Below are 27569 nucleotides of genomic sequence, written 5' to 3' on the forward strand. Positions count from 1 at the left end.
AGGAACACTACATGCACCATTTACCCAGAAGAAACCCACCTGGGGGAACCCTGTGGAATTTTAGCCTATTAAGACAACACCTTAACAAGTTTAGTTTAAATAAAAACTTGTCGGCAGGCATTAAGCGGAGAGAAATCTCTCTCCCTCTATCATCCACTTGCCGTCCCTTGGAGGAATGTGACTCCCCTTGCACTGTGGCAACAAAGCCTCTCCTTCCTGCTTTTTTTTTTCTTTTTTTTTTTCTTCCATCATCTGCAACTTTTGTTTAGCTTGTTCTTGAAAGCCAAGACCCACAGAGGTTCAGAAAAGTTCCACTCTATTTACTGGACTTCTAAATAGAAGGCATTTAGCCGAGCAAGGTGATTAGACTTTCAGTTGCATTGAGCTGCTCCCTTCACATGGATGTCTAGCGATGTCCCCTTTAGCCCATCCTTATCTTTTATTATTGTCTCTTCATAAATGTTTCTCTTTTTTATTTTATTATTTTACATCAGATTAATGATGCATACAATGCGCTGAGGGTGGGGGGAGCTTTCAAGGCAGCCCTTTCCCCTGGGAAATATAACAGTACACTGAAAACGTAACTCTAGTAAGGCTTGTAAAAGAGATTGGGGCATACAGTATAATGTAGCATAAAATCGAGTATGTGACTTTAAAGAAACGAATCTATTTTAGGCTAATGTTTTAAATTTTGTGTTTGCCCCTTTCCTTTTCCCCAAGGTGAAATAAAGTTCTTTCAAATCCATCACAAAGCACCAGGGGATTTGGGGCAGGCCGGAGTTAAGTTTTCTACTGCACAACCCAAACCTTTTACCTTTGCTTTACCAGTAGGCAAACCAGAAAGCAAAACCAACATTAGGTACAATGGAAACTGACTGCTTTGTTTTCCATGTTTAGTTCCATATGGGCATACACACGTGCATACCTCCACAAAGCTTTTGTTGCCTGCTTGCTACTGAAATCAATATTAAATATTGCTTTATTTTATTTACTTCCTCTTATTCATTAACCCTTGGCATTGTTGTTCTAGATGTAAAGTTGACATTTCTGCCCTGTCAATGAAGCAGACAAATTACTTAGAGCTGCCTCTGGAAAAACATCCGGGGTCCCTGATAATGCTGATTGCTGTCACCCCTTGTACGGGAGTGTCCATCTCTGATCTGTGTGTCTGCCCTCTGGGAGACCCCAGTGAAAGAAAGCAGATTGCACAGCGCTATGTGAGTTTGCATTTCTTTTTTCTTTTCTTCTTTTTTTTTTTTTTAACCCCTTTTCTTCTTCGTTTTTCAAACCATCCAAAACTGCGACCAAAACAAAGACAAAAAGAGAAGGGAAAAAAGAAATAAGATTTGTCCAGTCATAATAACATGTCTCTTACCACAGAAAACTATTACTTGGAATAGTTATTGTCTTTAGAATGACAAGTAGATTGGCAGGGCGGATAGACTAGAGCAATTTGGATGCTTGTATTTGTTGAGTTTTAAGCTAATGCTTTTCTTTGAAAACTTGAATTATGTTAAGACCTTATCATGAGGAATGAGAGACTCTGAATATCATGGAAAGAGAAAACAGTACTTAGTTTTCTTTTCTCCTTTGGGATGATATGGAATATGTTTTGAATTTTCATGTTTGGGAGGACTGATTCATTTGATGGCTTCCATGCTTCAATCCTTTAAAGCTGAGCATAAAGGAGGAACAAGCCTGTCTCTCTGTAAAATGGGGTGTGATTCTGAAGCACGATGATTTCAAATAACTTGATAACACTTTGAAGAACACCTGATTTAGTGTGCTATCTTCCTAAACCCATGCTGCTTCTCCAGATCTACCTCTGTCTCATATTTTGTTTTGATGGGCAGATGATATTTCCATAAGCAAGCAGAGTCCCTTTCAGACTCCATCATGAAATTAATGTGTAACTTAAGTGAACTAAGAATCCTCTTAAGAGCTGCTAGTTTGAGATGTCATGAAATTTAGGGTTGCTATGCACTGAGAAGGGGATAGTGGAAGGATGTACACGGATGTTGGCTGCTAAACTGAAATGCTATAGAAACAGTGAATGAATATTACTAAAGCCATTTAGTAGTTCATAATTTTGTTTCTTACTGAATTACAACTTAATGTATCCTAAACAAAATGTTTTTCTCTTTGCAGAGTATAAAGAATTCCTTTAGAGACATGAAGGATGTTGGTTTCTTACAGGTCAAAGTTTTAAAGGCAGTTGACCTCCTGGCAGCAGATTTTGCAGGTATTCCATTTCAGTTTTCCAGCATTTGATGCAATAGTATATTCTGAATGTTATTTACAGTTTATGTAGTACTGACTGTTGAACAAAGGAAAGCAAATCTCATTGCTTCTTTGCAGTGTAAAGCCTGCTCCAAGAAACTGAGATGCAAAATATGTTTGACTTGCACTCCCAAAATGTGTGGGGCTAACACTTTTTAAAAATATAACTTCATATTGTTTCTCCAGGGAAGGGCTAGAGAATTGATATTTCTCTGTAGTGACTGCCAGGATATTATTATTTTTATTATCATCTTCTCCAGGATTCTGGAGACCTTTTAATTCCCCTCTGTCTCCTGCAGCATCTCGTAATTCACAGTCACAGCATAGTGTGCTGTATATTTGCTGACAGTCTGCTTTTATTTTTTTGTTTGTTTTTTTGGTCAAGGATAACTTGTTGATAAAGGCAAGAACGATGCTAGAGAGAAAACATTCTTGCCCCATTCTCTGGAATTCATGCAGACAGGGTAACATAAGAGAACACTGCTCCTAAAACAAGGACCAAAGGATAAAACCCAGCATTAATCATGGTACTATTTCAGTTTCAATTCCCTGCATTGGGAGAGATTTCTGCAGGTACTGGTGCTTCAAATAACTGAATAATTTAATTTGAAAACAAAGGAAAAAAGCCTTCCAATAAGGAAAGGTAGCTTGTGCAGTAACTTTGCGATGGCAAAGCAGGACCTTTGTCAAATGACAGTGCTAGTGCTCTATCAAAATATGTGTGCCGTGTTGAGGGTAACAACTGAGCTTAGGAGGTTTTGGGCTCTTTGGAAAACTTCACCGATGCTAATGCAGTTGCATCGGTGATAGATTTGGCTCCCTTTCCCTCAGTTCTTAACCAGGAGCACGTGGGTGGATTGTGAGCGTTGGAAGAGACACACAAGTTCTTGATTCTGCAATTGAAAGACTTTTCATACAGGGTTTGTGACACACATTCCTTGTGCATAGCGGAGAATGAAATTCTGCTTAAGTAAAAGGTTACTCAGTCTGTCATTATATTCAAAATAACCCAGGCTTTGAGCCTGATTCATGAAGCAAATGACAAATTGTTTTTCAATGGCAGGGCTGAAAATATCCTAGTATTATGCTGTAATAGACCCACCAAATTGCAAAAGGATGCAGCCATTTTAGGTAAAAATAGCATAATTTCTGATCATGTAATGAGAGACATAAAGATTAATTATCTGTTCTGAGCCATTCATAAATGATTAGTGCAGCAATTATGGGCTTCCATAATAGAGCCCTCCTAGAGCAGTGCCATATTTCCTGCATTACCAGGGAGACTGCTCAGATTTATTGTTATTGATAAAAGTAAACTCAAAGTCCGGCTAGAAGTCTGATAAAGGAATAATTGTGGAGACAGTAAGAAGCACACAGATTTCCGAAGGCTTAATAAGGGAACTGGCTGAGCAGGTGGCATTCCCTCCCTGTGCTGTCCCACAGCAGCAACAATTCTCAGGTGTGCAAACTTCTGGAGATGAGAAGCGTTGTGCCACCTTATACCTTATTCCTTACTTGGTGTGATTGGGAATTCTGTTTGCTGATATATTTTAATGCTGTAGATCTTAAGTGCAGGTTTCCATCCCATGGAAACAACGCAGCTTCTGCTTTGATTTTGATCAGTGTTTTGAAAATCTATACTCTGCCATTTCATACAAATTTTTAGGCAAGTTTCTGCATAAATGTACCAAATATGTGAAAGTTCTTCAGGCACAGCCGGCCCAGTTTGAGCCTTCCATACTTTCACATAAAAAAAACTATTATCTAGGAATATTAAAATGACTTTCTGCTTTATTGGATGTTTTTGGTATATGCATGGGAGTTCTTCTCAAATGCTGCATTTGCTCACTGACCAAAAAATAGCATTCAGAATATCAAATTGTACAGTGGGATTGTTTTTGGCACATACCAGTTTGCATTTCAAGCAGCTTCTCTGAAGTGCTGCTTTTCAGGGAATGGGCACGTAAGCTGAAAAAAAAAAGACAGATTCTAGTAATGTACACAGTTCTTAAATTTTACCAATATTGACTAGTCGGTGCCCACTGTTTACATACTGGAAAGATTCCATGTTATTTCGTATACTTTTCAGAGTAAGAACCTTAAGAGCCCTTCATTAATAGTAGATTACAAAAAAGAAAGCTTTGGCTTTGATATCTTCAGCCTACTTCCTAAATCCCTGCATTGCTGCCATACTTACTTGCATATGTAGAAATTAGGCTGGATAGTCTGTGGCTGAACTGTATACATGAAAGCTGACGATGAGATTAAATCAGATACTGAGTCAGACACACTGATAAACGGAGCTCTGCTCGTGATGTAAACTGCTGAGCTGCATTATATTGTGAAAGCTACAAATTCATGCAGTGTGCTTTATCAAAACCATAGATTAATGCGTTAGCAAACATCTGCACCGTAATATGTTCCACACCAGCATCCTTCTTTTTAGAAGCTTTTGTTTACTCTATTCAATTTTTGGTTTTAAATACCCTGCCTGCTTCACACCTGGATTCTGCAGTTGGATCTTTTTAGTTGATTTGGGTTTTACTGAAGCTGCAACGCTGTGCAGGGTCTCCTTAGCTTCAAGGACTTGCTCACATGGAATTGGCTGATGAAACGCTACTGATACAGACACAGTGCCATGCGTCTCTTCTTGTGGTGTGGCTAATTAATCCTGTAATCAACTGGAGAAGACCACACACTCTAAGAAGAGGATGACAGAGCTGTAACTGAAGCTCTGGCACTGGCCCGAGTCAGAGTGACAGTACTGCTTTCATGTCATCTGAGTAGTTGTCAGCTTGAGGAGATTTTTCTTGCTGATTACTCTCTGTAAATCTCAGCTTTCAGGTATTAGTGTGAAGACACCTGAGTGGGTTATAAGGTAGCGTTGATTTCAAAACTGAAGATGCATTGGTGATATTGTTTATTTAGCACAAGTGGGAGGCAACTTCCAGTTACCTTACTGGGTGTATATTTGGTCAGTCAAGTTCGGTGGCTGTACTACAATGAAAGAATGCATGCTAACTTCAATAACAGGTCTACTTTTCTTATTTTTTAATTCCAGTCTGATTTTTTCCGTAGGTAAAAGCGATCCTTTCTGTGTGTTGGAGCTGGGAAATGACAGTCTTCAAACGCACACCGTTTACAAGAACCTCAATCCAGAGTGGAACAAAGTTTTCACATTGTAAGTGAATTGCTTTTGAAAACATGATGAAACACCGAACAGTTAGCAGCTTATCTATAAAAGCTATTGACTTTGGAAAAATACAAAGGTCAAGTTACAGATATGTCATTTTTTCATAGTCAGAAGAGGATGTTGGAGAAATATCAAATATAACTCAATTGGAGCTTTTTGCCTTTTAGTAGTTCTTGCATGGAGTTTATTAATAGAAGTCATTAAAAGAAGAATTACAGTGATATTTATAGGAAGAATCATGACTGGACATAATGGAGTTGTATCTGGATCCAAGAGATAATATAATGGAAAGTTATGACCAGATACTCATGCCTACGTTTTCCGTAATTTAAAATAAAATGTTTCATGGCAGAATACCTCATTTAATTTGTAAGCAACAGGAACAATGTGAGCTCTAATTTTCTGCTTGTTTCTTCTGAATTTAAACTAATCAAAGATTGCTTAACACAAATTAGAAGCTTAGATTTTTATGAAAACAAAAGCACGTGTTTTGGGGGTGAATTCATGAGTAAGAAAAAGTGATAGTTCGGTTACTGACAGTCAAATTTTTTATCTTCCTTTATGCTGAAAGGTTTTTGTGAATATCTGACAGAAATAAATATCTCTGAGGTTGTAGTAGTCTGTGTCAATGGAGGAAATGGCAAGGGCTGGCGTGGAGCATTTGTAACAGTTACAGAAGAATGGAAGAAGGGTTTCTTGCAGATTTCTTGCAAAAGCAGCATTCCAAAACACTTAGCTGGATGCAAACACAATAAAAAACACCAGATCTCTTTGATAGAAGTACTTTGCTGGATTTGTGTTTAATTCATGGATGCAGATGAATTTATGTCTCTTGGAGTCCTTTCCTCTCCTTTGCTTTGTCTGTTTTCAAGAAGTTCCCACTTGTTGTTTATTCTGTGATGGTGCCAACAACAGATGAGTCTTTTTGGATGTTCAGCCAATAAAATAAACCTTAATAAGAATCCCAAATCATTTTTTTTTTAAATGAAGTTTGTTTCTATACTTCCTGAGAGTCTCAGAAATGTCAGCTGCAAGCTATCACTAACTTTCTTATTGCTGGTGCACGGCCACTCTGAGCAGCAAATTCACAGAGCCAATCAGGCTCCCACAACTCTCTTCAGATTTCTTTTTCTATTTTTTTTTTCCCTTTAATCAAGATCAAACTACTTATAAGCTATTGGTGATGATTTAGAGCAGAGGGGATTGTTCTTAGTGAATCCCTTTCAGATGGAGCATTTAATTCCACCAAAGAGCCTTTCCTGTAATACTTGGTTATTCTGCAACACACTTATCTGTGTCACACTGTGGGTTTCTTAACATTTTATACCACTGGTCGCTATAATGTATGGAAAATTGTAATGGCTTGTTAGAGGTACGTGGAAATTTGGTTGCTGAAGCGAGGGGTTTTGATGTATTTTAAAGACAAGGTCTTGTAAATAGTGCATATGTCGTGCAGATCATTCCTGGGTCACATTGAAGAACGTACTGTGGCTGCTAGCTGGAGGGACACGCAGGTAGCTCTGCAAAGAGCAAATCCACAGTGTCAAAGGCAGAGGTTCCATGAGTGGGACCGCCCTGAAATGGCCTTCTAGGGAGGATAGTTGCACTGATTTAAATGACAAGCAGGCGCCATGCCATGTGCCTCTTTCTTTAATTCTAGCATGTGGTAGAGGGAAAAGAGGAGATAATGAATGCAAATCATAAATCAGCTCTGGTTACCCAGGTTTTGCAAGCACACATGTAACTTCTCTGAAGTGAGGCTGATTTACTAATAATCTGATAAAATACTCAGGATTGAGTGTCTGCTGCCATATTGGTTGAAAATTTGGATTGAATGGAATAAAAGTATTGTACATTTGGCCTTTAATTAGGGTTGTTATGTTTATTATTTTTGAAGTAATTGGTTTTGCTAATAGTTTAAAAGGAACATAATAGCTCAAGTCAAATGAAATTACATGTTTTGCTTCTTGGATTATTTTTCACATATACTTGGTATCCTGGAGCTTGGTTTTGAATTCAGCCCTGGACTCCTCCTGGCCACCAGCTTTCTCTGTTTGAGAGAAGAGTTAATCCACTGTTACAGTCAATGTAAATGCACAAAAAATGCCACCGTCTGGTTGTTGTTTATTCTTCACCTAGTTATGTGACTGCAACACGAGAGGAAAGCTTGGGGAATATCCATCATTTGATTCAATTTTTTTGGAATTTAATTAAATGCTAGTTTTATACTCCAAGGTAATACAAACTTAATTAGTAAAACAGCATTCTCAGATCTTTGTGGGGAAGACTGCGTGTATGTGTATCGAATATCACTGGTTGTGTCTGCCCTTTTCATTACAGCCCTATTAAAGATATTCATGACGTTCTGGAAGTGACAGTGTTTGATGAAGATGGAGATAAACCCCCTGATTTTCTTGGAAAAGTTGCTATCCCTTTGCTGTCTGTAAGTTACCTTCGTACATCTTTCAAACACTGGTGGTTTTGCTGGGAACGAGTTGTGTTTCTATTCTTCTTAGTGCAAAGCAACAATGATTTGGAGACAAACAGCTTTTGTGACCTGTATGTGCCTTAGTTGGCAGTGTTTGTAGTCCTCTTTAGTGTAACAAGCGTTGCCAGCCCATTTTAATAGAAATTTAGTTGATTGGAAAGAAAATTGCAGAAGTGTCTGTACTTCATCAGCACTACATGCCATGTAGGTCTGAAAACATAATTGAGTTGTTCTGTGTGTTTCCACATCATCTTCCGAAGGTAACATTTTATGCATGTCTTTGTTCTGTCTTGCTTCTTTTTGCTCCAGGAAAGTAATTGCACATCACAGTAGGATTGACTAGAGATAGCTGTTGTTATTGGCACAGCTGAATAAAATTACCTAAAAGGGGTGTTTTCTGCTCCACAGTGCTTTTAAAGACGGGTGGCTTTTGTTCTGTAAACAAATATGTGAAGAGTGAATGCTACCACGGGAGTATAAAATCAAAACTGGAAACAAAGCAAGCTCAGGGGAAAAGAGTTGCTCTGGAGATGAAGGAGTGTTAAAGCTTTTTCTGAAATGGCCAAAAAAAGGCCAAGCTAAAGAGAAGGGAACATGAAAGGGTCATTATAAGGCATTAATAGAGAAATGGGGCAAAGCAGTTTTGTGTTTGGTAAGACTGATTTAATTTGAACAAGGCTGGTAATAACAGAGTAAACCAGATCAAGAGGATGCAAACAGCTCCATGTGTGTGTTTGTAGCATCATAGAAGGTTCTGGTAAATTTTGCAGTAAAGTTTGCAAATAACTTTCTGGGTTGTTGCTTTTGTTAAATCAGTAGCTGAGGATAACAGTCTCGTGGACTCTTACGCTCGTATCACTCCAGTTCTGTAAGCACACACTTAACTTCAAGCGTGGGATTTCCCTTGAGTTTTGAAGCATCACATTTTGCAGTCGATTCCTTATAGGGAAGAGAGGGTATTGCAGGCTATGCACTGGGTACTGCCTTGTGCCCCATGCAAATATCCATGCTTACAGCATATCACACAGTGTGAGCGATGCTTGCAGTAGTGCAAACCTTTTGGTAATGCAGAGTGTGATGCTGTGGGTAATAGCTCTCCTGAATAGGCAGTCGGCGAGTCTTGATTGAAATTACAGAGTACAAAATTGCCGTATTGTTTTGAAGCATTCCTGGGAAAGCATATTCACCTCTGCAGAAAGGCTGGCACGCATCTCTCATATTTAAGGCAAAAGAGTTTGACTCTTAGAGGTGGGCAACTGCAGGGAAAGCTCTGTTGTGGGAATCAGTGGGGCTCCATCCTTGCTGAAGGTGGAGCGATGGTAAGTTTCTAGAGAGAAAGCAAAAATTCCATTAAATCAAAGCAGCCCCTCATGGTCAGCTGGGAAATATATGGACGCAGGTTAGGTAAGGGACCAATCAAGATCAGAAAGGGGAAGTTGAACTACAAATATTTGATGTTTCCAAATAAATAATGAGATGCCTGAAAAGCTCTTGAACCGTTTTAGAGAATATGATCACAGCTTAAAGAATGCTTTATAGTGGTAAAGGAACAGGCTAATGTGCTCCAGTTCTGTTACTATTTTGTTTAAGTATGTGTATTTCTTGTGCATTCAAGTCAAAAGCAATGTGGCTTCTGAATTTCTTCAGGAACGTGTTTTTATGTTGATTTTCATCCACTGTGTGCTTTTTCTAAGCTATTCTGGAGTCCAGATTGCGGGCATACTTGGGATACAGAACCATAGAATGGCCTGGCCTGGAAGTGACCTTAAAGGTCATTAAGTCCCAACCTCCTTGCCGTGGGCAGGGTTGCCAACCACCAGATCAGGCTGCCCTGGGCTCCGTCCAGCCTGCCCTTAAGTAAGGTGGATAAGACATGCATAAACTGCAGGAGTGGCTGTGGGGTAAATACCAGGCTTAAGGAGCCTCAATGCTGCACTCAAGCAGCGATGCTAGACAGAGATGCTCTATCCATCCATTAGGGCCAGAGACCTCGGTATTGATTGACTGGGGTCACTATAGGCAGAAAAATAATAAAACTTCCATTTTGGAACTTTGTGAAACAAATATGTTCATTTTGTATATTCGTACCTTGTGTTCAAGCTGCCTTGCATTCTGCCTCCCTCCATGGCTTACACTGCAAGTTCTGTCTGAGGCTGGGGATGCTTTAGATTATTTGTCTATTTTTTAGTGGCTTGAGTCTTCAATATCTCCACTTTCAGAACAATATTAAAGTCAGTTTGGCACGAAGGATGATTTGATGTTTACAGGGAAGAAAAACTCTTAACATCTTTTATTCCATTTTTGATCACTTGGTTAATTTTTCCCCAAGTCCTCATATCTCTGATGTTCCTGGAAGAGAGTGGCTGGAGCAGCTGCTCTCCTGCAGACCCTGCGCTTGCCAAATGGCCTGCATGATCGGCAGCAGGCTGTGTGGGCTCACAGTGAGAAGATGTTAGAGTTGGATTTTCTGTTGATTTTATAGGCATTTGTCAAGTATCCCTTAGGAAGCATGTAACAAGGCAGAGCAGGGGAGTGCATGTGTGTGGTAATGTCCAAACTCTATTCAGCGTAGGTTTTTTGTCCAAAGTTTGAGACAAAAAATAAAATAAAAACTGTTTATGCTTTCCCTTGCCAACTGGTTTTCTTCCTTCCCATCCAAACTTCTCTGCCTCCTATTTCGGTCAAATCTAGCATAAATATATTCATCTCTGCTTCTGATTAAAAACATTTTGCACCTATTAACTTGGTTCAGACAGAGAATGGCAATTTTCTAAGCTCTTTTTCTTGAAATGAGTATTTCGACGTATGTTGTGAATTTAACTGTAAATTTGAAGCTATCCTTTGAACCATTTAGATAAATATGTTGAAAGCGAACAATAGTTAAAGATTCAAAGAAACCTCACAAATCATACAAGTTTGATTTCTCAGGCCTAATCTTTGGCTTGCATTAGGTTCCCTTTTGAAATAGAAATGCATTTGCCTCCTTGTTCCCCTCATGTAAGTTAAAAATGCACTGGCCTGAGTTGTGAGCTGTCAGCACGTGAAATAAGTTTCCTTCAGGAACTGTTCATGGATGGCTAGATTTTCTTAGTGAAGAAATGCTTTGGATAGGGTAGACGTTGGAGGGATAGGAAAAGTTGAATTTGAAAGAGAATTTTGGTTTGAATGTGTCCAGAAGTCTTGCAGTGGCATTTTGCAAACATGAATACACCTTCATCATCCCATTAACACACAGTCTGTGTTTTTTTTGGTGTTAATATTATGTTCGTGCTTCCCAGTCACCACTGACTGTGATCTGCGCTTATGGAATTCGTTAATTAAGACACAAGCACATTTGGCAACCTAAGAAGAGCTTTAAAGTGACAGGAATAAAGCTGAAAACTTCACGTTCTTTTGATGGGCATGAAGAGTGCATGGTTGCTTTGTTTCTCATGGAGCTCTATTAACAAGCAGCGCAGACATGGATTTTGACAGCGTTGTACCAAGTTTCGTGTTTTCTCTACGTGCAGGTAGTTGTGGACAGAAGGAGTGAAGTAGTGATTTGCCTTTTGCCATTTCACAGAAATGAAATCTAAATGCAGAGCTTGCTTTTTACTTTTAGCTTTTCTATGTTAATCAACCTACGGCATTTTTTCTCCTGCCCTTCTTTACGTTGAACGATTCCCCACCTCTAAAACATGTAAATGAGACCTCATCTCAGATAGTGTTTGCAGCTCCAGATATCCGCAGTCACAGAAGTGGCAGATAAACTGAAAAAGATGCAAATTACTGCTACCAGTATTGAACAAAATGGAGCTCTGTTGTGCCAACAGTGACCTGTAGAATCTGACTACGAGAGGGATTGCATTCTCAGACACTGGACAATGAAAGAGAAGACCAGACTACTGAACATAACAGGTTTTTGTGTTAGAAACTGAAGAAGACACTGACACAAGAAATGAAGAAGTAAGGCAAAAAGTTAAGTGCTTCAAGAAAGGAGCTTGATAGGTTTAGTGATTTTTCTTTTCGTAGGTTTTAGGGACTCCAACTAATTATCAAAGTAGTCCTTCCCATCTGTGTTCATTTGTGCCCTCGGTCTTACTGAAAGCCATGTTTCTGTCTGTAAGGCTCAGTCTTTTTTGCTTTGCTTCAAGAGGCTCCTGTCTCCTGGAGGGCTGCAAGCGAGAGGCATGGGATCATATCGTGTGCTTCAGTAAATCTTAAAGCAGGGTATATCAAATATCTTCATGTAGAAAGACCTTTGAGTGAAGAGTTGTATGGCAGGCTGGAATGTTTTTATCTGCTGAGTTATCAGCTCAGAGTAGATTTCAGCTGCGCCCTTTTTTCAGCAAACAGGAAGATGTCTCTGAAATGTTTCCAAGTGCTGCACAAGGTCAGTAGCTGAAGATACAGTGGAAACAACTAGCATGACTTTTGCAAGCTTAATTGTCTGAAACATGGCCTGGATTCAGAGAACAGACACCTGCCAGTTGTGATTACTTAGCACTTGACCATAAGTGTACAGCCTTTTGCAGGAGGAAGCTTTAGAATTTGAGAGAGCTGTGGAAATGCTGGTCTTATGTTGCAGAGGCTGCTGTGCAGTAGATCATCTGTTCTGATTTTTACTTCTCTCACGAACCAGAAATGTTGGAATGAAGGTAAAAGACATCGCTTCCAGAAAGAAAAGGACACCTTACTTCTGAAATAAAATATTGCTTTGACAGTGCTCTGCTTATTGAAGATAGTATTGATGGGGCGATGTGGGTGTTTTGGTTTTTTTTTTTTGAGTGCTACTTGAGATGTTGGCCTCCTGGGGCTTTCAGCATCTCCTTACTCTGCGTTGGAAGCTTGGCTGCTTGCTTTCAGACCATTGACCCCATACGCGTTCAGTCTTTGGGCATCAACCCTCTGCCAAGGATCTGCATTTCTATTGTTCCTTGGATCCTACAGAAGGTTATTAAAAGCAAAATGTTTGGGGGAAAGAGTTTGGGATGAATGAGTGGACATTCTGTATAAAATCTAATGAACGTATATTACAAGACTGAGGAGAAACAAAAAAACCTCCTTACTTATATCCAGGTGGATCAAATATGTGCCTTGCTTTCATCTTTTCCTGGGGAAATATGTCCTTTGATAAGAGGAGGTGCGTGTCTATAACAAGACAGCTTTATGTTATTCAGGGCAAATGGTATGACATTGTGCATCAGCAATGAGCTCAAGCAGGAATATCAGAGGTCCCAAATGCTTTAGATGAATTACCTTTGGAGAGTAGCCATTACCCTTTCTGCACGTCACGGGTGTTGATGTACAGAGGTTTAACCTAGCATTGTTCTGTCAGGTCATCGATATATGATATCGAATCTGCATCAAAGCTGGATACGGAGTGAAGTTTTCTTAAAATCAATGTACAAAAAAAAAAAAAGCCACTAAACCATATTTCTTTGAGACAAGAGCAATGAAAAAACACCCTTTGCTGCGTAAGGGTCCTGTCTTCTCAGTGTTTTGTGTCATATCAATCTCGGCTTTTGCTATTTCATTAAAATTCCCAAGCGGTCAGAAGGTTGTTGCTTAATAGATTTAGCATTGGCTGGCTACATCAATACTGTGTTTAGTCACATTTGTTTTACTGGGGACATCTGTGGGAAGAGTTTAGCAAATATATTCACTCATTTGAAAGGAACTTGATGCACTTTGGGCCTTGACTGTGCTGTGGTCTCATGCACCTGAATGTCTCCTTCCAGCTGGGAGGGCAAGCTGAAGCACTGCCAGAGGTTACCTCTGCTTGAAGTGCTCCTGTAGATAGAAATACGGAGTGCATGAAGAATTTAGGTTTGCTTCCAGCTGGTAACTTCCTTTGCATGCTTCTGTATGGAGAAGAAAGTATGATGCAGAAGAAGGGGTGATCTGTACTGTTGAAATACTGCTGCTGTATTTTGTCTTTCTGAGTTGACTCAGAACACGGAAATACCCCCAAATATCAGAAATTTTCATGGGATGAGAATGCTGATTTTTTTTTTTTTCTGATGGTAACCTTGTCTAATGAAGCTTATCAGTGGGATTAGCACTACTATCCTTCTGTGATTATGGGCAGTCTTGATTGTTGAATGAACTCTAGTGTGTTCCATGCAGTTAACAAGCTTTCAAAGAATGCAAGCATTAGTATTACTTGAGGAGATACGTATGCACATGTGAAATTAATCAGGGGATAATATTGATAATATCTCTTGAAGGACCCCACCTGTAGATGTTTTCACTTTTAATTCCCATATTCCTTTCCATTGCATTCTTGATCCTTTTATGTAAGTTAACCAATTTTAGACATGGCTATCAGGACTTAGTTCAGATATCTAGTGGCAGATGTTTGAGCAGCAGAGAAATTTGATCTTTCTGAATTGAGGTTCCTAGGACCTCAGCACAGGGTGCAACATTGTCCACAGCTGGAGAGAACATTTGAGTGGTTTTTGCAAATAGCAGAGAGAGGAGAAGAGCTCCCAGAGAGGAGAAAGAAATGGATCCCAAATAAAATTAATATGACTGCTTGTCTCTTGAGACAGAAGAAATGTTGAACAGAATCTAAACTCTGGCCCAAGAACAGAATACTTTTGGATGTTTTCTTCTGAGCACAGTTGAGACGTGCTGCCAATTCAATCTCTATGCAGTCATGAGTGTTAGTTACCTTACAACTTTTGCTGAGCTGCACTGCCTTACCATCCTGCCAAAACATTTGAGACACTTCTGTTTGACTTTTTTTATCAAGGTTTTTTCTCTTCATCCAAATGAAAATGCCAGTTTATAGCCAATTGTTCTTTTCTCTTGTACTTTTCTCCCCTTGAAGAAGGTCAAAAGCTAGGAAATCTGCATTAATTTTAGTCTTACCAGACCTTCTCCTTCCTTCTATTTTTTTTCACTTTTTTAAGCAGTGTGTGCAGTGTCCTTCCTTATTGACTGTGCTCTTAAATTTGTTGGTAAGAAGTATATCCAGACAGATTTCCATGTGTTCTTACTGCTGAGGTATGGAAGCATTTCATCCTAAGAATAAAAAGTTGTGAGAACTGTTTGTAAGTGAAATACGTGAAAATTCAGCCCCCAAATTCATAAATAAGAAGAATCTACAGTTACACAGTGTTGATATGCACTGGGTATCTGTATCTCTGCAGACACACTGCTAGGAGCAAAGCTCACTCTATGCCTTCTTCTGGTGCCGTTGCATTGGACCAAAGCAGTAATAATCTCAAGCCAAGTCCATTGGCCTTTTATCTCTACTCAGAGGAAATGCAATTTTCAGTTTGGAAAATGAAGCATCTTTAGTTTCTGAATAACTTGGAGTGGTTTTGTTTTCATCCTGTACCTTTTAAAACTATTTCTGCCTTTGGTAGGAGGTGGCGATGAGGGAACTGTTGAAGTAGCAGAATCCCTTCTGATGGGCAAACAGTACTTTATATGGCAGTTGGTCTCAGGACCATCTGATTTGAGTGATCCTACAAACGGGGTTGGCCACTTCCTTTGCCTCTAACTCCTACCCTCTTTGTTTTGTCTTACATTGAAGTCGGGTTCGTGATCGGTGCCTGTTATTATTAAAGAGACTCTGCAATTGATTGCATAGCTCCCAGCATCCTGTTAAGCACAGCTTTGGATGAAAGCATAGTAAAAGCTGGAGTTCCTGTTTGGACCCTGATGAGGATGCAAACTTGGGTTTTATGAGAGCCCTCTTCCTTTTTAACTGTCAGCCAGGAAAGCTGTCTACCCTTCGACGAGCTGTTTGGTACAGAAAGGGTGGAGCAGCATTGGGAAGGAAAGTGACCTTTCCCTTGTAACGTGAAATCGCTTGGTTCCTATTATGCCTTTTTTTTTTCTCCTTTCTCATTTTTGCCATGGTTTATACGAGTGCCTCTTCTAAATGCCAGAGCAGCAATAGCCGTTTTAAATATGGTTGCAATTTCATGCCCCCAAATTTCCTCCGTTATCTTTAATCTTTGATCATTACAGTCCCTGAATGTAGCTTTTTGGTAAGCTGCAGTTTTTTATGTTACTGCTGTTTAGAATTAACTGGTCTGCTTCCTAAAAAGCCAAATGTTTAATCAATACATATCCTACTGTGTATAATAAATACATTTCTGCCATCACTTTTAGAAGAGAGAATGCTTTTGATTTGAGCCAAATAGTTTACAAAATGGTGAGGGAGGGAGGTTGTTTTTCTTTTTATAGGCATTTAATGTGATAGGGCCAACCGGCAGATTAGAGCATGGAAATGGTATTGAAATTCAGAGGCAGGGGGAGAAGTCTCTTACGTGAATTAGTTAATTTTGAACATTTGTTACATTAACATTCATTCCACTTAAGCTGATTAATTTCTTTGGATTGTGTTCGTTTCCTGGGTAATAATTTGACAACCTTGCAGTAAGTGAAGCATTTGAAGTGAGTTCGTGTACTGGAGTGTGCAGTAGGTGGGTAAGTTGTTGTCGTGGCTCTTTTTCTGAACTTTGGAAGAAAAATTCCATTTTCAACCTGTAATAACGGAGGCTGATTACTTCCCATCAACTCACTGGCTTCCAGGGCAGAATTTTCAAACTGGTTATTGCGTGCACTGCTCTACTATAAAGTACAAGGTTTGTAAATTAAAGTTGGACCATAAGAGATTTAATCTGCAATTTTATAGGTCTCTAATCCAATGGTCATTTTGTATTTCAGGCTCTGAGTATATTATCATGGTTTGGGGAGGATTTTTGTGCTTGTGAGGTTGTGTTTTTTTTTTTGTTGTTGTTGTTTTTTTTGGTAGTGTCTTTTAAAATTACATTGTAAATTACAGCTGGAAAAATATTGATGCTTTTTCTCTTCCCAATCTATAGATCAAAAATGGCAAACAAAGTTGTTACATGCTGAAGAATAAAGACTTGGAACGTGCTTCAAAAGGAGTAATTTACTTAGAGCTGGATGTCCTATTTAATCCCGTAAGTTAAAATATTTTCTCTTTGCTTATCATTTGTGTAAGAAATGTGGAAATATGTGCACCTGGGAGGGAGGTAATCGATCCTTTGAAAGCAGGAGCCCAGCAGGAAAAGTCCTGACCTCACTGCATCTGGTTGCAATGTTTCGTACTGTGGGTGAGGAAACATTGGCACATTGTAAGGTGACAGCCCATCTGGGTGGACGGAACAACGCAGGGGCACTTCAGGACTTACAGTGACCACACGAGCTTTAGGAAGGAGGTGTCAATTACCATACACCAGGGCTTCGTTTGCAGCAGCCAGAAAAGAGCTTAATGTTTAGATTATTATGCATTACTTTTAACACCTACTTCCTCCCAAAAAAGCTGACCCACAATGTTCTCTTCCCAGGGTGTTGACAGGAAAATTAATGAGGCATGTATGTGGTGCACTTAGTTTTTAGGTGGCTGAGTCAGTCTCAATTGTTTATGCCCTCCAGCCTTTGCTGAATGGAATCCCATTTGTTAAGGCCGTTGTGGGCTGTGCCGCAGCTCTGCCTTTGCTGGCCCTGTGGTATAGTGAGAGTGGTGAGCAAAACCCCAGGGTACAGGGCAGAAGCAGTCCAGGTTCTTCCACCTATACGTATTGAACATGCAGGATGATGAATACTTTTTTCGTGTCCTCCATAAGGTGCCCCCTTGGTTTCTTTTGTCTTCTCCTAGAAGTCCCTTAAAAGAGAGAAAAATCCTAGTGCTGTAAGGAATAACTAATTTAAAAGTGCACAACTTTCTTATTTATTTTAGATCAAAGCAACTATTAGAACATTCAAGCCCCGCGAAAAGCGCTTCACCGAGGAGAACCGCAAATTTTCTAAGAAGGTAAAGGTTATCTCTGGGCTCAGCTCTGATGCTTGCTTTGGAAAGATTTGAGTTACTGTGGCCAAGAACAGCGCCCATTTATGTGTAAAACACTAAACACATGTAAATTCTGTGCATTTCGTTATGTTTAAAGGCTTTCTGATCTAGTTTGCATCAGTAGTTCGGCTTTGTGCCTCAGAACAGGGAAATGATAGTTGTGGGTAATGCACGGTTAAAAGCACCTGAAGCAAAGCACAAGCCCCGTTCTTTTATTTTGGAAGGAAGAAACCATATTTACATTAGTTAAAAACTCTACAGATTTTAGAACAACGGACTTTTATCCTTTTAAAAACAAAGCTAAAATTCTCATTTTTATTTCTATGGATGAATCTAAAACATAGAGAAGAGGTTCTGTGTTTGGATTAAATTATATCTAGCCCTTCCTTCTGAGGCATTGCTATATTATGAAAATTGCAAGGGAATGTAGGTAGGTTTCTGTTACTGTTCTATTTAGTTTTGGCAAGATGTGCTTTGTTGGTTTTTTTTTTGCTTTTTGCTTTATTTTCTGATGAATAAGGAAAATCTGGGAGGTATGAGTGTAATCAGAAAGCAGACAGGAGCAGGAGAGTGGCTTTGAAATAAAGCTTTATTTGTAATATGTGCCCTGGCATGCATTTCTAGCTTAAATTATCCCTGTTTCTGAAGCAATGGTAGGATATTAGAGTGTTTGATTAAACTCTTCTCCTCCCCTCCTCCCACTCAATATTTATCAGATCTTATCGAGAAATGTTGATCGTGTGAAAAAAATCACCATGGCAATATGGAATACAATACAATTCCTTCGGAGCTGTTTTCTCTGGGAGTCCACGGTAAAGAGCATGATAGCATTTGTGGTAAGTGGATTTCTTCTTTTATTGGATGTGGCTAAATGATATAAGATCTTGAGCGTTAACGTGCCATCCTGTCCACCAGTGCAAAGCCATTTATCGTTTGCAGTTATTGGTATTTTGTAGCTACACGGCTGCAGGGTGTGCAGATTTCAAAGGCAGCCAGGTCAGCGTTAGGTCTGCTGGACGTAGAAATTGAACCTTCAGAAGCAGCCTTTTTTTTGCAATGTGCAGAGGCTCTTGTTGACCTGGGCCGCCCATGTGCGGTCAGTGACAGACCTTGTAAGGGTTGTGACTGTATGGCTGTTCTATATTGCTGTTTTGGCCCTTCCAGAGCGTGGAAATTGGATGGTAGGAGAGGAGAGAGATGGTGGCTGAGAGAGTAGGCACCATCTGCAGTGGGATGTCGTTGGTTGTCAAGATGCATGAGGAGGCAGTTAGCTGCAGGTTACCAATGTCTGTTCTGCCTGCTGCTACCACACAGCATGCTGCATGTCCCTCTGGCACATGAGCAGCTTTGCCAGTTGCAAATTTATTCCCTTAACCATCACAATACATTTCATTCCTTTTTTTTTTTTTTTTTTTTTTAAATATTTATATATATGAAAGGACAGAGAAAGGCTGGTCAATGAATTCTCCTCTCTGCAAACAAGAAGCCAAATTCTCTACCTGCCATTCCTACTCTCTCCATTTTCCTCTTGGTAGTAAGCACCCCATTTGCAGTTTTCTCATAATCCATGCAAGCACAGAAAGGTTTTGCGTGGTTTTGATTCTGTGGTGTGACATTTTCTTCGTGCTTGAAATGTTTGGCCTGCCATTAAAGGTTGCAAAATCATTTTGTGGTGGTCCAGCGTGCAAAAAGAAAGCTTTTGACTGTTGATTAAGCAAAAGGACAACCACGTCTTCAAGATTTCTCCTTTTATACTCTCTGTGCATTTTAAATCACCTAAAGGTTCTTTAGAGGAATACACTTCACAGTGTATTTCTTACAGATAAGTAAAGTGATGGAAAGAAAATCAGAGCAAAGACCCTGCAAGTTATAGACATGACATGCACTTTAAGATAGGACAAGAGGATCTTTTCTGTGTGTGTTTTTCTGCTTATTCAAATAATATCCAGCATTAGTGGCTCAAGAGCTGCTTACTAATATGTGAAAATGTCTTCATTGAAGACAGAGATGCTAACTGATATACTGTAGGTTGTGCACAGTTACATTGGAAGTGCTCAGAGAAAGAAAACTTAAATCAACCTGGCCTTGCCTTGATGGGCAAAGATGGTGGCTTTCTTGAAAGAGCTGGAGCTGCTATGCATGCGTGTTTGTTTGCAATACTGGTAGCTCTGAAACCTCCCTCCATGTTGTGAAAGAAATCTACGTGATTGTGCATGGAATTGTATGGTTGTACACACAGGCTGCAAAGGTAGTAGGGACATAGGTAAAATCCCAGTGCCAACACTGTACCATCACTGTTAAACAGGAACCTAACCACGTGCTTAGGAGATTTGCTCCATCAGGAAATAAATTACTTGTGAAGTTAGGGCTGTGAAGTTTGTTTTTCTGGACTTAGGAAAAGTTTGTAAGTGGTAGAAAGGCATAAAGATAAGAATCTGGGAAAGTGGGTCCACAGAAAAAGGAATTCATTTCAGGTAAAAAGGAAGATGAACAAAAGAAGTGGTACGTTACAAGTTACAGATGTTAACATCTTTACTGGGTAACATAATGCTCCTGGTTTCCTACAGGAAGTGGATAGTGGGAAGGGAATAAAATACACTACTAAGGATAATACAAGCAGATTTCTTCTACAAACCAAAAGTTAAGTGTATTTGATCTTTTCCACATGGCAGTGATTCCATTTAGGCATTTATAATGAAGTGTTAATATCCTATCTTTTGCTGTTTCCAATACGTGCATTCATAGTTGGGGAAATATGTACGCAGCAAGATAGGTGCTATACCCCACTGCCCTGATGTGTACCTATAATCCAGTCTTTAACAGTTAAAAAAAAGTACGTTAAAGTATATAATTTTTAAAATCATCGTCCTCCACCAAGCAACTTCTGAATACCTTCTTAGAATCAGCTTGGCCTGTACCATGCTGTTCCTAGTAACATCCTGCTTGTACCTGGCAGTAGAAACCAGAGGTGGGGAAGGTGTACAAAGCTCCTCACTCAGGTGGGAGAAAATATTTGTAAGAGTTGATCAAGAGCATTGCAATTGGAGCTCACATGATATCTTGCACCTCCTTGCCCACTAGTACTGACAGCTTGCAAGTGCAGCAGGGATGTTTGCTGCTACTTTTGGGTGCACAAAAGAAAAAAGACGGGAAACGGCAGGAAGAACAGGCAGGACCCAAGTGCATGAGGAAAATGCTATCGTCATGTTCACTTATTTATGTGTCATCCCAAGCTAATATGTTGATATACTGGCTAAACTGGCACTTGCAGAAAGTGTTGCCGTAATGTTAACAGTGTTCTTCCACTGGGAGAGATCTTAAGTCTGTGTGTTCTATGCCATACACTCCATGGAACATACTCCTCAAAAGGGGCTTTCTTTTGAAGGTATTCCAAAACATACTGCAGTGTATGCCTTTATGGTTCTGCTTGTGTGCCTAGCACTCCCCATATCGTACCCTGAACAATTTGTTCCCAGTTTCCAAAGCAAATATTGTGGTGTTAGCTTTGTCCACCTTGCTCCTTCTTTTTGTCACCTTCCTTCATTGAGGCATCACTTCCACACTGTGAATGGTGCCCAAAAAACAGGAGCTGCAGGGTGAAATGTGCCTGAAGGAATATCTGCTTACAAGTCAGCTCATATATCCATGTGATAATAAGTTGTTTGTTTTTCCCACTTGTTGATATGAAAACTCGTGTTACCTTTCCAATGTGCTTTCAAGCTGAATTCCTGCTTCTACCTTCTACTTGCATGCACTCTCTGCTTGCTCTGCTCCCTCTTCTTACCCAGTTGGTTGTGGAAGTCCATAATCAGAACTTAATCATTTCTGCTGCACAATATGTATTTTAAAAATATTTTAAGAGTTAATTTTAGTCACAGGAATGATTTTCCTGAGGAATTATGCATCGTTGAACGTTGTGCTTGTGATTTTATACAACATAATTACACCTTTTATTGACAGTTTTCCTCTGAATTAATGGTAATTATGTCATTTAATGAAATTACAGTAATTGCTAAAAAAAAAAAAAAAAACCCTACAACTATAGTCCGGAGCAAATTAAAAGGATATATTGACTGGAATTTTTATGATCATATATTTTTTTTTCGTGAAGTTTGTGTGATAGTTGTGAGACATTGACATGTTCAGGCAAACGATGGGGAAGCAGCCACTATGACACCTCAGGTGTGACTGGCAGCACTTGCTGGCAATGTGTTTCAGGGTCCCTGCACACGAACCCCTGCCAGAATACTTCATTTTTACTGGCAATGTGTCCCCCTGCATCAGGTTCAGGCCTCTGCTAATCAGGGCTGTTGCCAGGGTAGTACAGGTGGGAGCTGTATTTCAAGCTCTGCTCTAGCTGGTAGCCAGACCAGTGTACAGCATGCATGGGCAGAATTTATTTTATTTTGCAGTGACATTGCAGGGTGATTATTTTATGATGGGATAGTACCATCACGGGGAAGGAATATATGATGATGCAGCATAACTGTGGTTGAAATGTGGAGTTTCTGGTCAAACTGCCTGTAGTTATTTAATGGTGCACAGCTGGGAAAATGACAGGCGTGGGATCATTATGGAGTGTTTGGGTTTCCCAAAAGCCAGCTGATTCAGGGGTAGGGAAGCATTCGGGATTTGAGATGTCCAGCAGAGCTGCTGGGAGCTATGGACGCAGCAGCAAACCCACACTTAAGCTGTTGTACTCTTTTCTGGAGAGGTGGGATGTTGGCACCCTTCTCCAGTGCAGAGCTCCAAACCTTTCTGTAAATCAGAAGGAACTGGAGGATGCCCAACTTTCTGGTATTAGCCTTTTGGGGCTTTGAGAGTCATGGGTTACGCTGGCTGAGACTGCACTTTACCAGATTGTGTTGGTCCTAACCTTGGTTAATATGGAAAGTTCAACCCATAAGCTCGGCAGCTCACATACGTTGAGGCAGTGCTTAGCATGTCCTTTAATGTGCAGCCACTTAAGCTTGTGATATGGGAGCTGGATCTGAGCCCAGTTAAACTCATCTTGTAGAGGAGACACCAGCCATCTTAGCAGACATGAATAATTTTTAATCCCTCTTTGAGTTGTTCTATATTTATACTGATGACCTAAAGACAAAAGGCTGAGAGCTTGTTGACAGCGGCTTCTAAAATCACTAAGTGTGCATCAGTAGGAGGGGAATGTACTTTCCCCTCAGGAATGATATTTGTTAACTCAAAATTTAAGTCTTCTGAAGTTAGCTTGAGGTGGATCTTTTATTCTGCATATGAGCAAGCATCTTCTGAATGTTACGCTGAGACTTTTCCAAGCAAAATGTTCCAATCCTGTTTGTACTAAATATAATGCCGCACTGGACATGACAGCAGAACACGGGTAGAACATCCAGTCTAACTCTAAGTCACATGTTGCTTTGCAACACGACAAATCTATGGAGAAATGAGACCAATGACATTCAAACAAGTGAGGATAGAGTCTGAGTGTTGCCAAGCATCTTTCAGACCTTGGCCAACCAAGCGAAAGATAGAGTATAAGTTTCACCAAGAATTCATGTATGAATTAACAATAGGTAGTGACAATTAAGCTGTAGGGAGTTGAAGGAACATTCAACTCTTACATTACCTTCCCGAAATTTTTATGTGCTTTTTGAGCGGCCCACTAGTTTTGAGCAGGCAGTTCTCTGATACAAAGGACAAGCCAAACCATCCCACTACTACATGTGTAACCAATGAGAATGGTATAGTCTTTTTGTTCTCCCTTTTTTTAATTCTTGTAGCTGAAGATGAAATATAAATCATTGTTCCTAAACTATTTGGGAACAGCATTAAAGTAATGGTAGATTAAAATGTCTCCACATTAAAAAGCAAAATAAAATGAATAGATGTAATCCTAAAGAGAGAAGAATGAGTATTCTTCAAACACTGAATAGGGAACTTGGAAAAGAAGAAGCTTTAAAAAAATAAAAGTATTAATGCAAAAGAGATGGCCTCACTTGGACTTTACTGTAGAGTTTTTGCTGAGGGCTTTTCTCAGCCCACTTACAGCTTGTGTTTTGTTGTTTTGAAGAATCAGTCAGCGAAGGAATGGACGCAGTCCCTTTTTTAAATAGGGAGGCTGAGAAATATCGCTCTGATAGAATTCCTTTTTCATATTGAAGACCAGAGCTAGTGCTGGAGGAGCAGTCAGAGGCAATGTTTCAAGAATTTGACCTAGCAACTAATTTTTCAGAGCCCGTAGCATTTCCTCTGCTCTTTCCCTCTGCAAATCCCTGGCAAAGGTACATCTCTCAAATTATTGTCTTGAATTCCCGTGAAAGGGCTGGATCAGAGGTGTATTTTTATTTCGGGCTATTATATGTCCCTGTAAAAGCATTTTTCTAATGACAGAGGAAATGTTTACATCCTGCTTCCTCCACGCTGCTCATGGCAGTGCCTGTGAAAATCCAGTGTTTGTGCACACGGAGCTGTCACAGGCACATTACCTGACACATGCAAGTAACAGCTCAGATGAGAAACGGGCTTCTCTATGCAATTAAAGGAGGTGGTTTTGCCTTTCCCCCAGCAGTTTTTACATTTCCAGATTATCCTTCCGTGCTCTAGGAGGATACGGTTTAAGCCTGAGATCCCAGGCTTTGCTTTGCTGCAGCAGTTAAAATTCCTGGAATAGCAACAGCAGCATTGGTGATGCTGAGAGCCACACAGCAAAGTAAACACATGTTATTTCCAGCTCTTTCAAAAATGCAAGAACAAACAAGGACAAAGTTAATAGGGAAATAACTACTTAGAGGCTTGACAGCACTATAAACAAGATTTAAAAAACAAAGTTTGAAGCTTTGGAGTCGGAATGGGATGGGGCATAACAGAGACTGATACGAAGATCCTTAATTTAACTTTGCAGAAGCGAGGTGGTCTGTGTCTCTAGCGTGGCAGTTCAGGGAGTTTATTTTTACCAAAACAACAAAAAACAGCAACAAAAAAGGAATCTGAGAAACACTAGTCATCTCTTGTGGGACTGCTTACCAAGTCACTTGCTCTCTCTGGCGAGTCCCCTGCTTTTTGGGGGCTGGGGAGCTTCAGTAGGTGCACTTTCTTGTGCTGTGTTGTGCATACTTGTATGCATTGCATTCTCACTCAGTCCTCACTCAGACCCCCGTATCTCTGCCTCCCCCTCTTCCTGTAATTGCGTTATGCTGTTACTCGATGACAGAGCCTTTTAATGCATCGCTTGTGCGCTTTAAACTTTATGGTCAGACTGTTAAGTTAAAAGCCCAATTCTGCCAATTCAAGCCAAGCTTCTCTACAGCTGGTCAGTAGAAATGTGCATGCAGGCATCCAGCAAGGAATTAAAAGGCAGTGTGGAGGGATTTCAGCTTTGTTACAGGGTGTAGAGGTATCCTTAGAAGGTGTCCATATTAACATACGTTATCTATCTGCCTCCGGAGCAGAGTTAGAAATAGGTCGTTTTCATCTGTTTGGCTGTCTAATGACAGCCCAGAAAGCCAACCCCGAATGTGCCAACATTTTGTTTAATAAAAAAAGGTACGAAGGAGAAAAGGGGCTCTCTGTAGCTAAAACCTGAGCTAAATGCAACTGAAAACAGTTCCGACCGGCTTTCTGCTCGAGTTGTGACCTGTTGGAGAACTCTGCTCAGTGCTTGCATTCCCAGCTAATTTGATATTGCCTTTTTTTGTGGCTGAAGCTTTGTCATTTGTTTCTAAGCTGTCATTTTTATTAGTCTCCCTGGCTGATCTTTTTGGGCTCTCGTCAGGTGGTGTATGTTCTCCATTGTCTGCCTGGTCTTGGCAAGCTATAGGTCCTTTTATTGCCATATGACGTGGGCGTGCTTGCAGCAGTAGCCTGTAATTATACCCACCACAGGTGACAGTTACAAGAGAGCTTTGGTAATAATTTTAGCTGCCTGATCTGATGTTTATGAAGAAAGAGCCCTCTTTGTGGTCTGGCTGGAGTTTGCTATATTGTATTGTACTTTAGCTGTTTGATTTATGAAGCCCTTTCTTTTTTAATATATAACGTCTTGTGTCTTTTGAAGTTCTGAAGTTTTGTTAGAGATGGTTGTTGCTCTTATAATGTTTTGTACATTTTCTATTTATTTCGTATATATTGCGTTTGTTTTGCTTTTTTTTCCAGCAGGGTAAAATCCAGCTTGTTGTTGGCTTTATTTGTTTGTCCAACATTGCTGAGCTCCTGTTTCCAACCACGCGTTAACAGATCTGCTGTGTGCTTCCATTTATTAATCTAGACACAGATTAGCATTAAATGGCTTCTTTTTTTTTTTTTTGTCCTTGGGTTTTAATTATTTTATGAAGACACAATTTGCTGTCCAGAAAGATGGCATGAGTTCCTTTACTTTCAAAGTTGAAATTAGCTCCGAATACAAATCTCCGTTCCAGCGTTGGGAATCTGGTGCAAAACATCTGGGAAAGACTGAACTGCACGTTGCCTGAAAATTGGCTTTTCTGCAGTTCTTTTTCTTGTTTGAAATTCTTCAGAGGAACTTTCACATGAAGTGTCCAGCATCTTCTGATCTCGTGAGAAAGCAGTGCTGTGCAATTCCTATCAATCAATGAATAGACTGGGGGGGGGGGAAAACAGAAATTTTTCTTCCTTTTTGCCAGTTTATTTTGTCCTAAAGAGTTGATTTGCTGTATCAGGAACCAGCTGCTTATTTTCCCAATCTGCCTATCGCTTTTTCTGGAAGTTCAATTTAATAGCAGATTAGAAATTATTGAAACAATGGTAAAAGTTTGTACTTGAAGTTCAGAGAGGGTTGTGTCTGAGAAAGACTCGTGTTGAGCAGGAGTGTGGGAGAGAAACTACTTGCTCACTGCTACTGGAAATAGCCGAATTTCAGAAGCTTATGCACAGAATTCCCTTAGTTGCACAGGGCTGTGCACAATACAAACTGTATGGGAAAAGCTGTCAGCTCAGGACAAGCATCTGCTGTTCTTGATGTAAGATAGTGGAGAAATTGAGAGGAAAAAAACAAAGTCCATGATGTCTATTAGGAAGTGAAATTTTCGTTTAAGGTAAGAATTATCCTACTTTCTTAGTGTGCTTTCCCCCCACCAGAATTCAGGTGCATTGATTTTCTTTCAGTCAGGGTCTGCTTGGTTTGGTCTCGTTCACATTACTTTGACCTGGCATCTCTTAGTACTTCAAAGAACCCAGTTTTACAGGAAGGCTGTAGACGTTGACTATTACTTCCCTTGTTGCTGATGGAGTAACCCTATCAATACTTTGTGGTTTTTCTTTTTTCCCTAAAAAAAGGCAAATCCTTTATTTATAGCACATGTAATCTTAAAACAGCTCATTCCCTGGAAGTAGTCACATTTTATTCGTCTAAAACAAAGGAATTAGTAGAGGAGTCTGTAAGGGATTGAAGTCACCCCAACTCTGTTGACTTCTGCAAACTTCTGTTATTTAACATCGGTTAGAAAGTAAGTCCTGCTCCAATATGAGCAACAGCATTTCCGAAGAGGAGGAAAATCCTGTAGGTGGCGATGGCCTCTCATGAATGAGCCAGCTCTGACGCTCCTGCTTTTGTCAGATTTTTCTGTCAGGTTTTCCTTCTTCTTGCTTTGAACTATTTTATTTTTAATTCAATTCTCTCGTTCTCTCGGCGCTAATCTAACACTAGTTGCAGAAATGTTGACAACTGGAAGAAATTTCATGTTTGAAGGTAACGCAACGTTTTGGTTTTATGATGGAGACAGATGCACCTTGAGGGGTTTCTCTGAAAGCACTCTACTACTTTTTTTTAAATGAGAAAGAGTTGGATCCTTTACAGG

General features: G+C 39.9%; 1 protein-coding gene across 5 annotated transcripts in view; it reads left to right on the top strand.

The window, feature by feature from the left end:
- MCTP2 (multiple C2 and transmembrane domain containing 2) overlaps positions 1–27569 on the top strand; it is a 184648-nt gene that overhangs the window by 121588 nt on the left and 35491 nt on the right. For all 5 annotated transcript variants that reach the window (XM_085234346.1, XM_085234348.1, XM_085234345.1 and 2 more), the window contains 7 exons: positions 1031–1217; positions 2149–2242; positions 5359–5461; positions 7814–7916; positions 16787–16888; positions 17668–17742; positions 18495–18614. In XM_085234346.1, coding sequence (XP_085090472.1) covers positions 1031–1217; positions 2149–2242; positions 5359–5461; positions 7814–7916; positions 16787–16888; positions 17668–17742; positions 18495–18614 — 784 coding nt within the window. The remainder of the gene's footprint in view (positions 1–1030; positions 1218–2148; positions 2243–5358; positions 5462–7813; positions 7917–16786; positions 16889–17667; positions 17743–18494; positions 18615–27569) is intronic.

The sequence above is a fragment of the Meleagris gallopavo genome, chromosome 12 (assembly GCF_905368555.1).
Source record: "Meleagris gallopavo chromosome 12, MGAL_WU_HG_1.1, whole genome shotgun sequence".
NCBI lineage: Eukaryota > Metazoa > Chordata > Aves > Galliformes > Phasianidae > Meleagris > Meleagris gallopavo.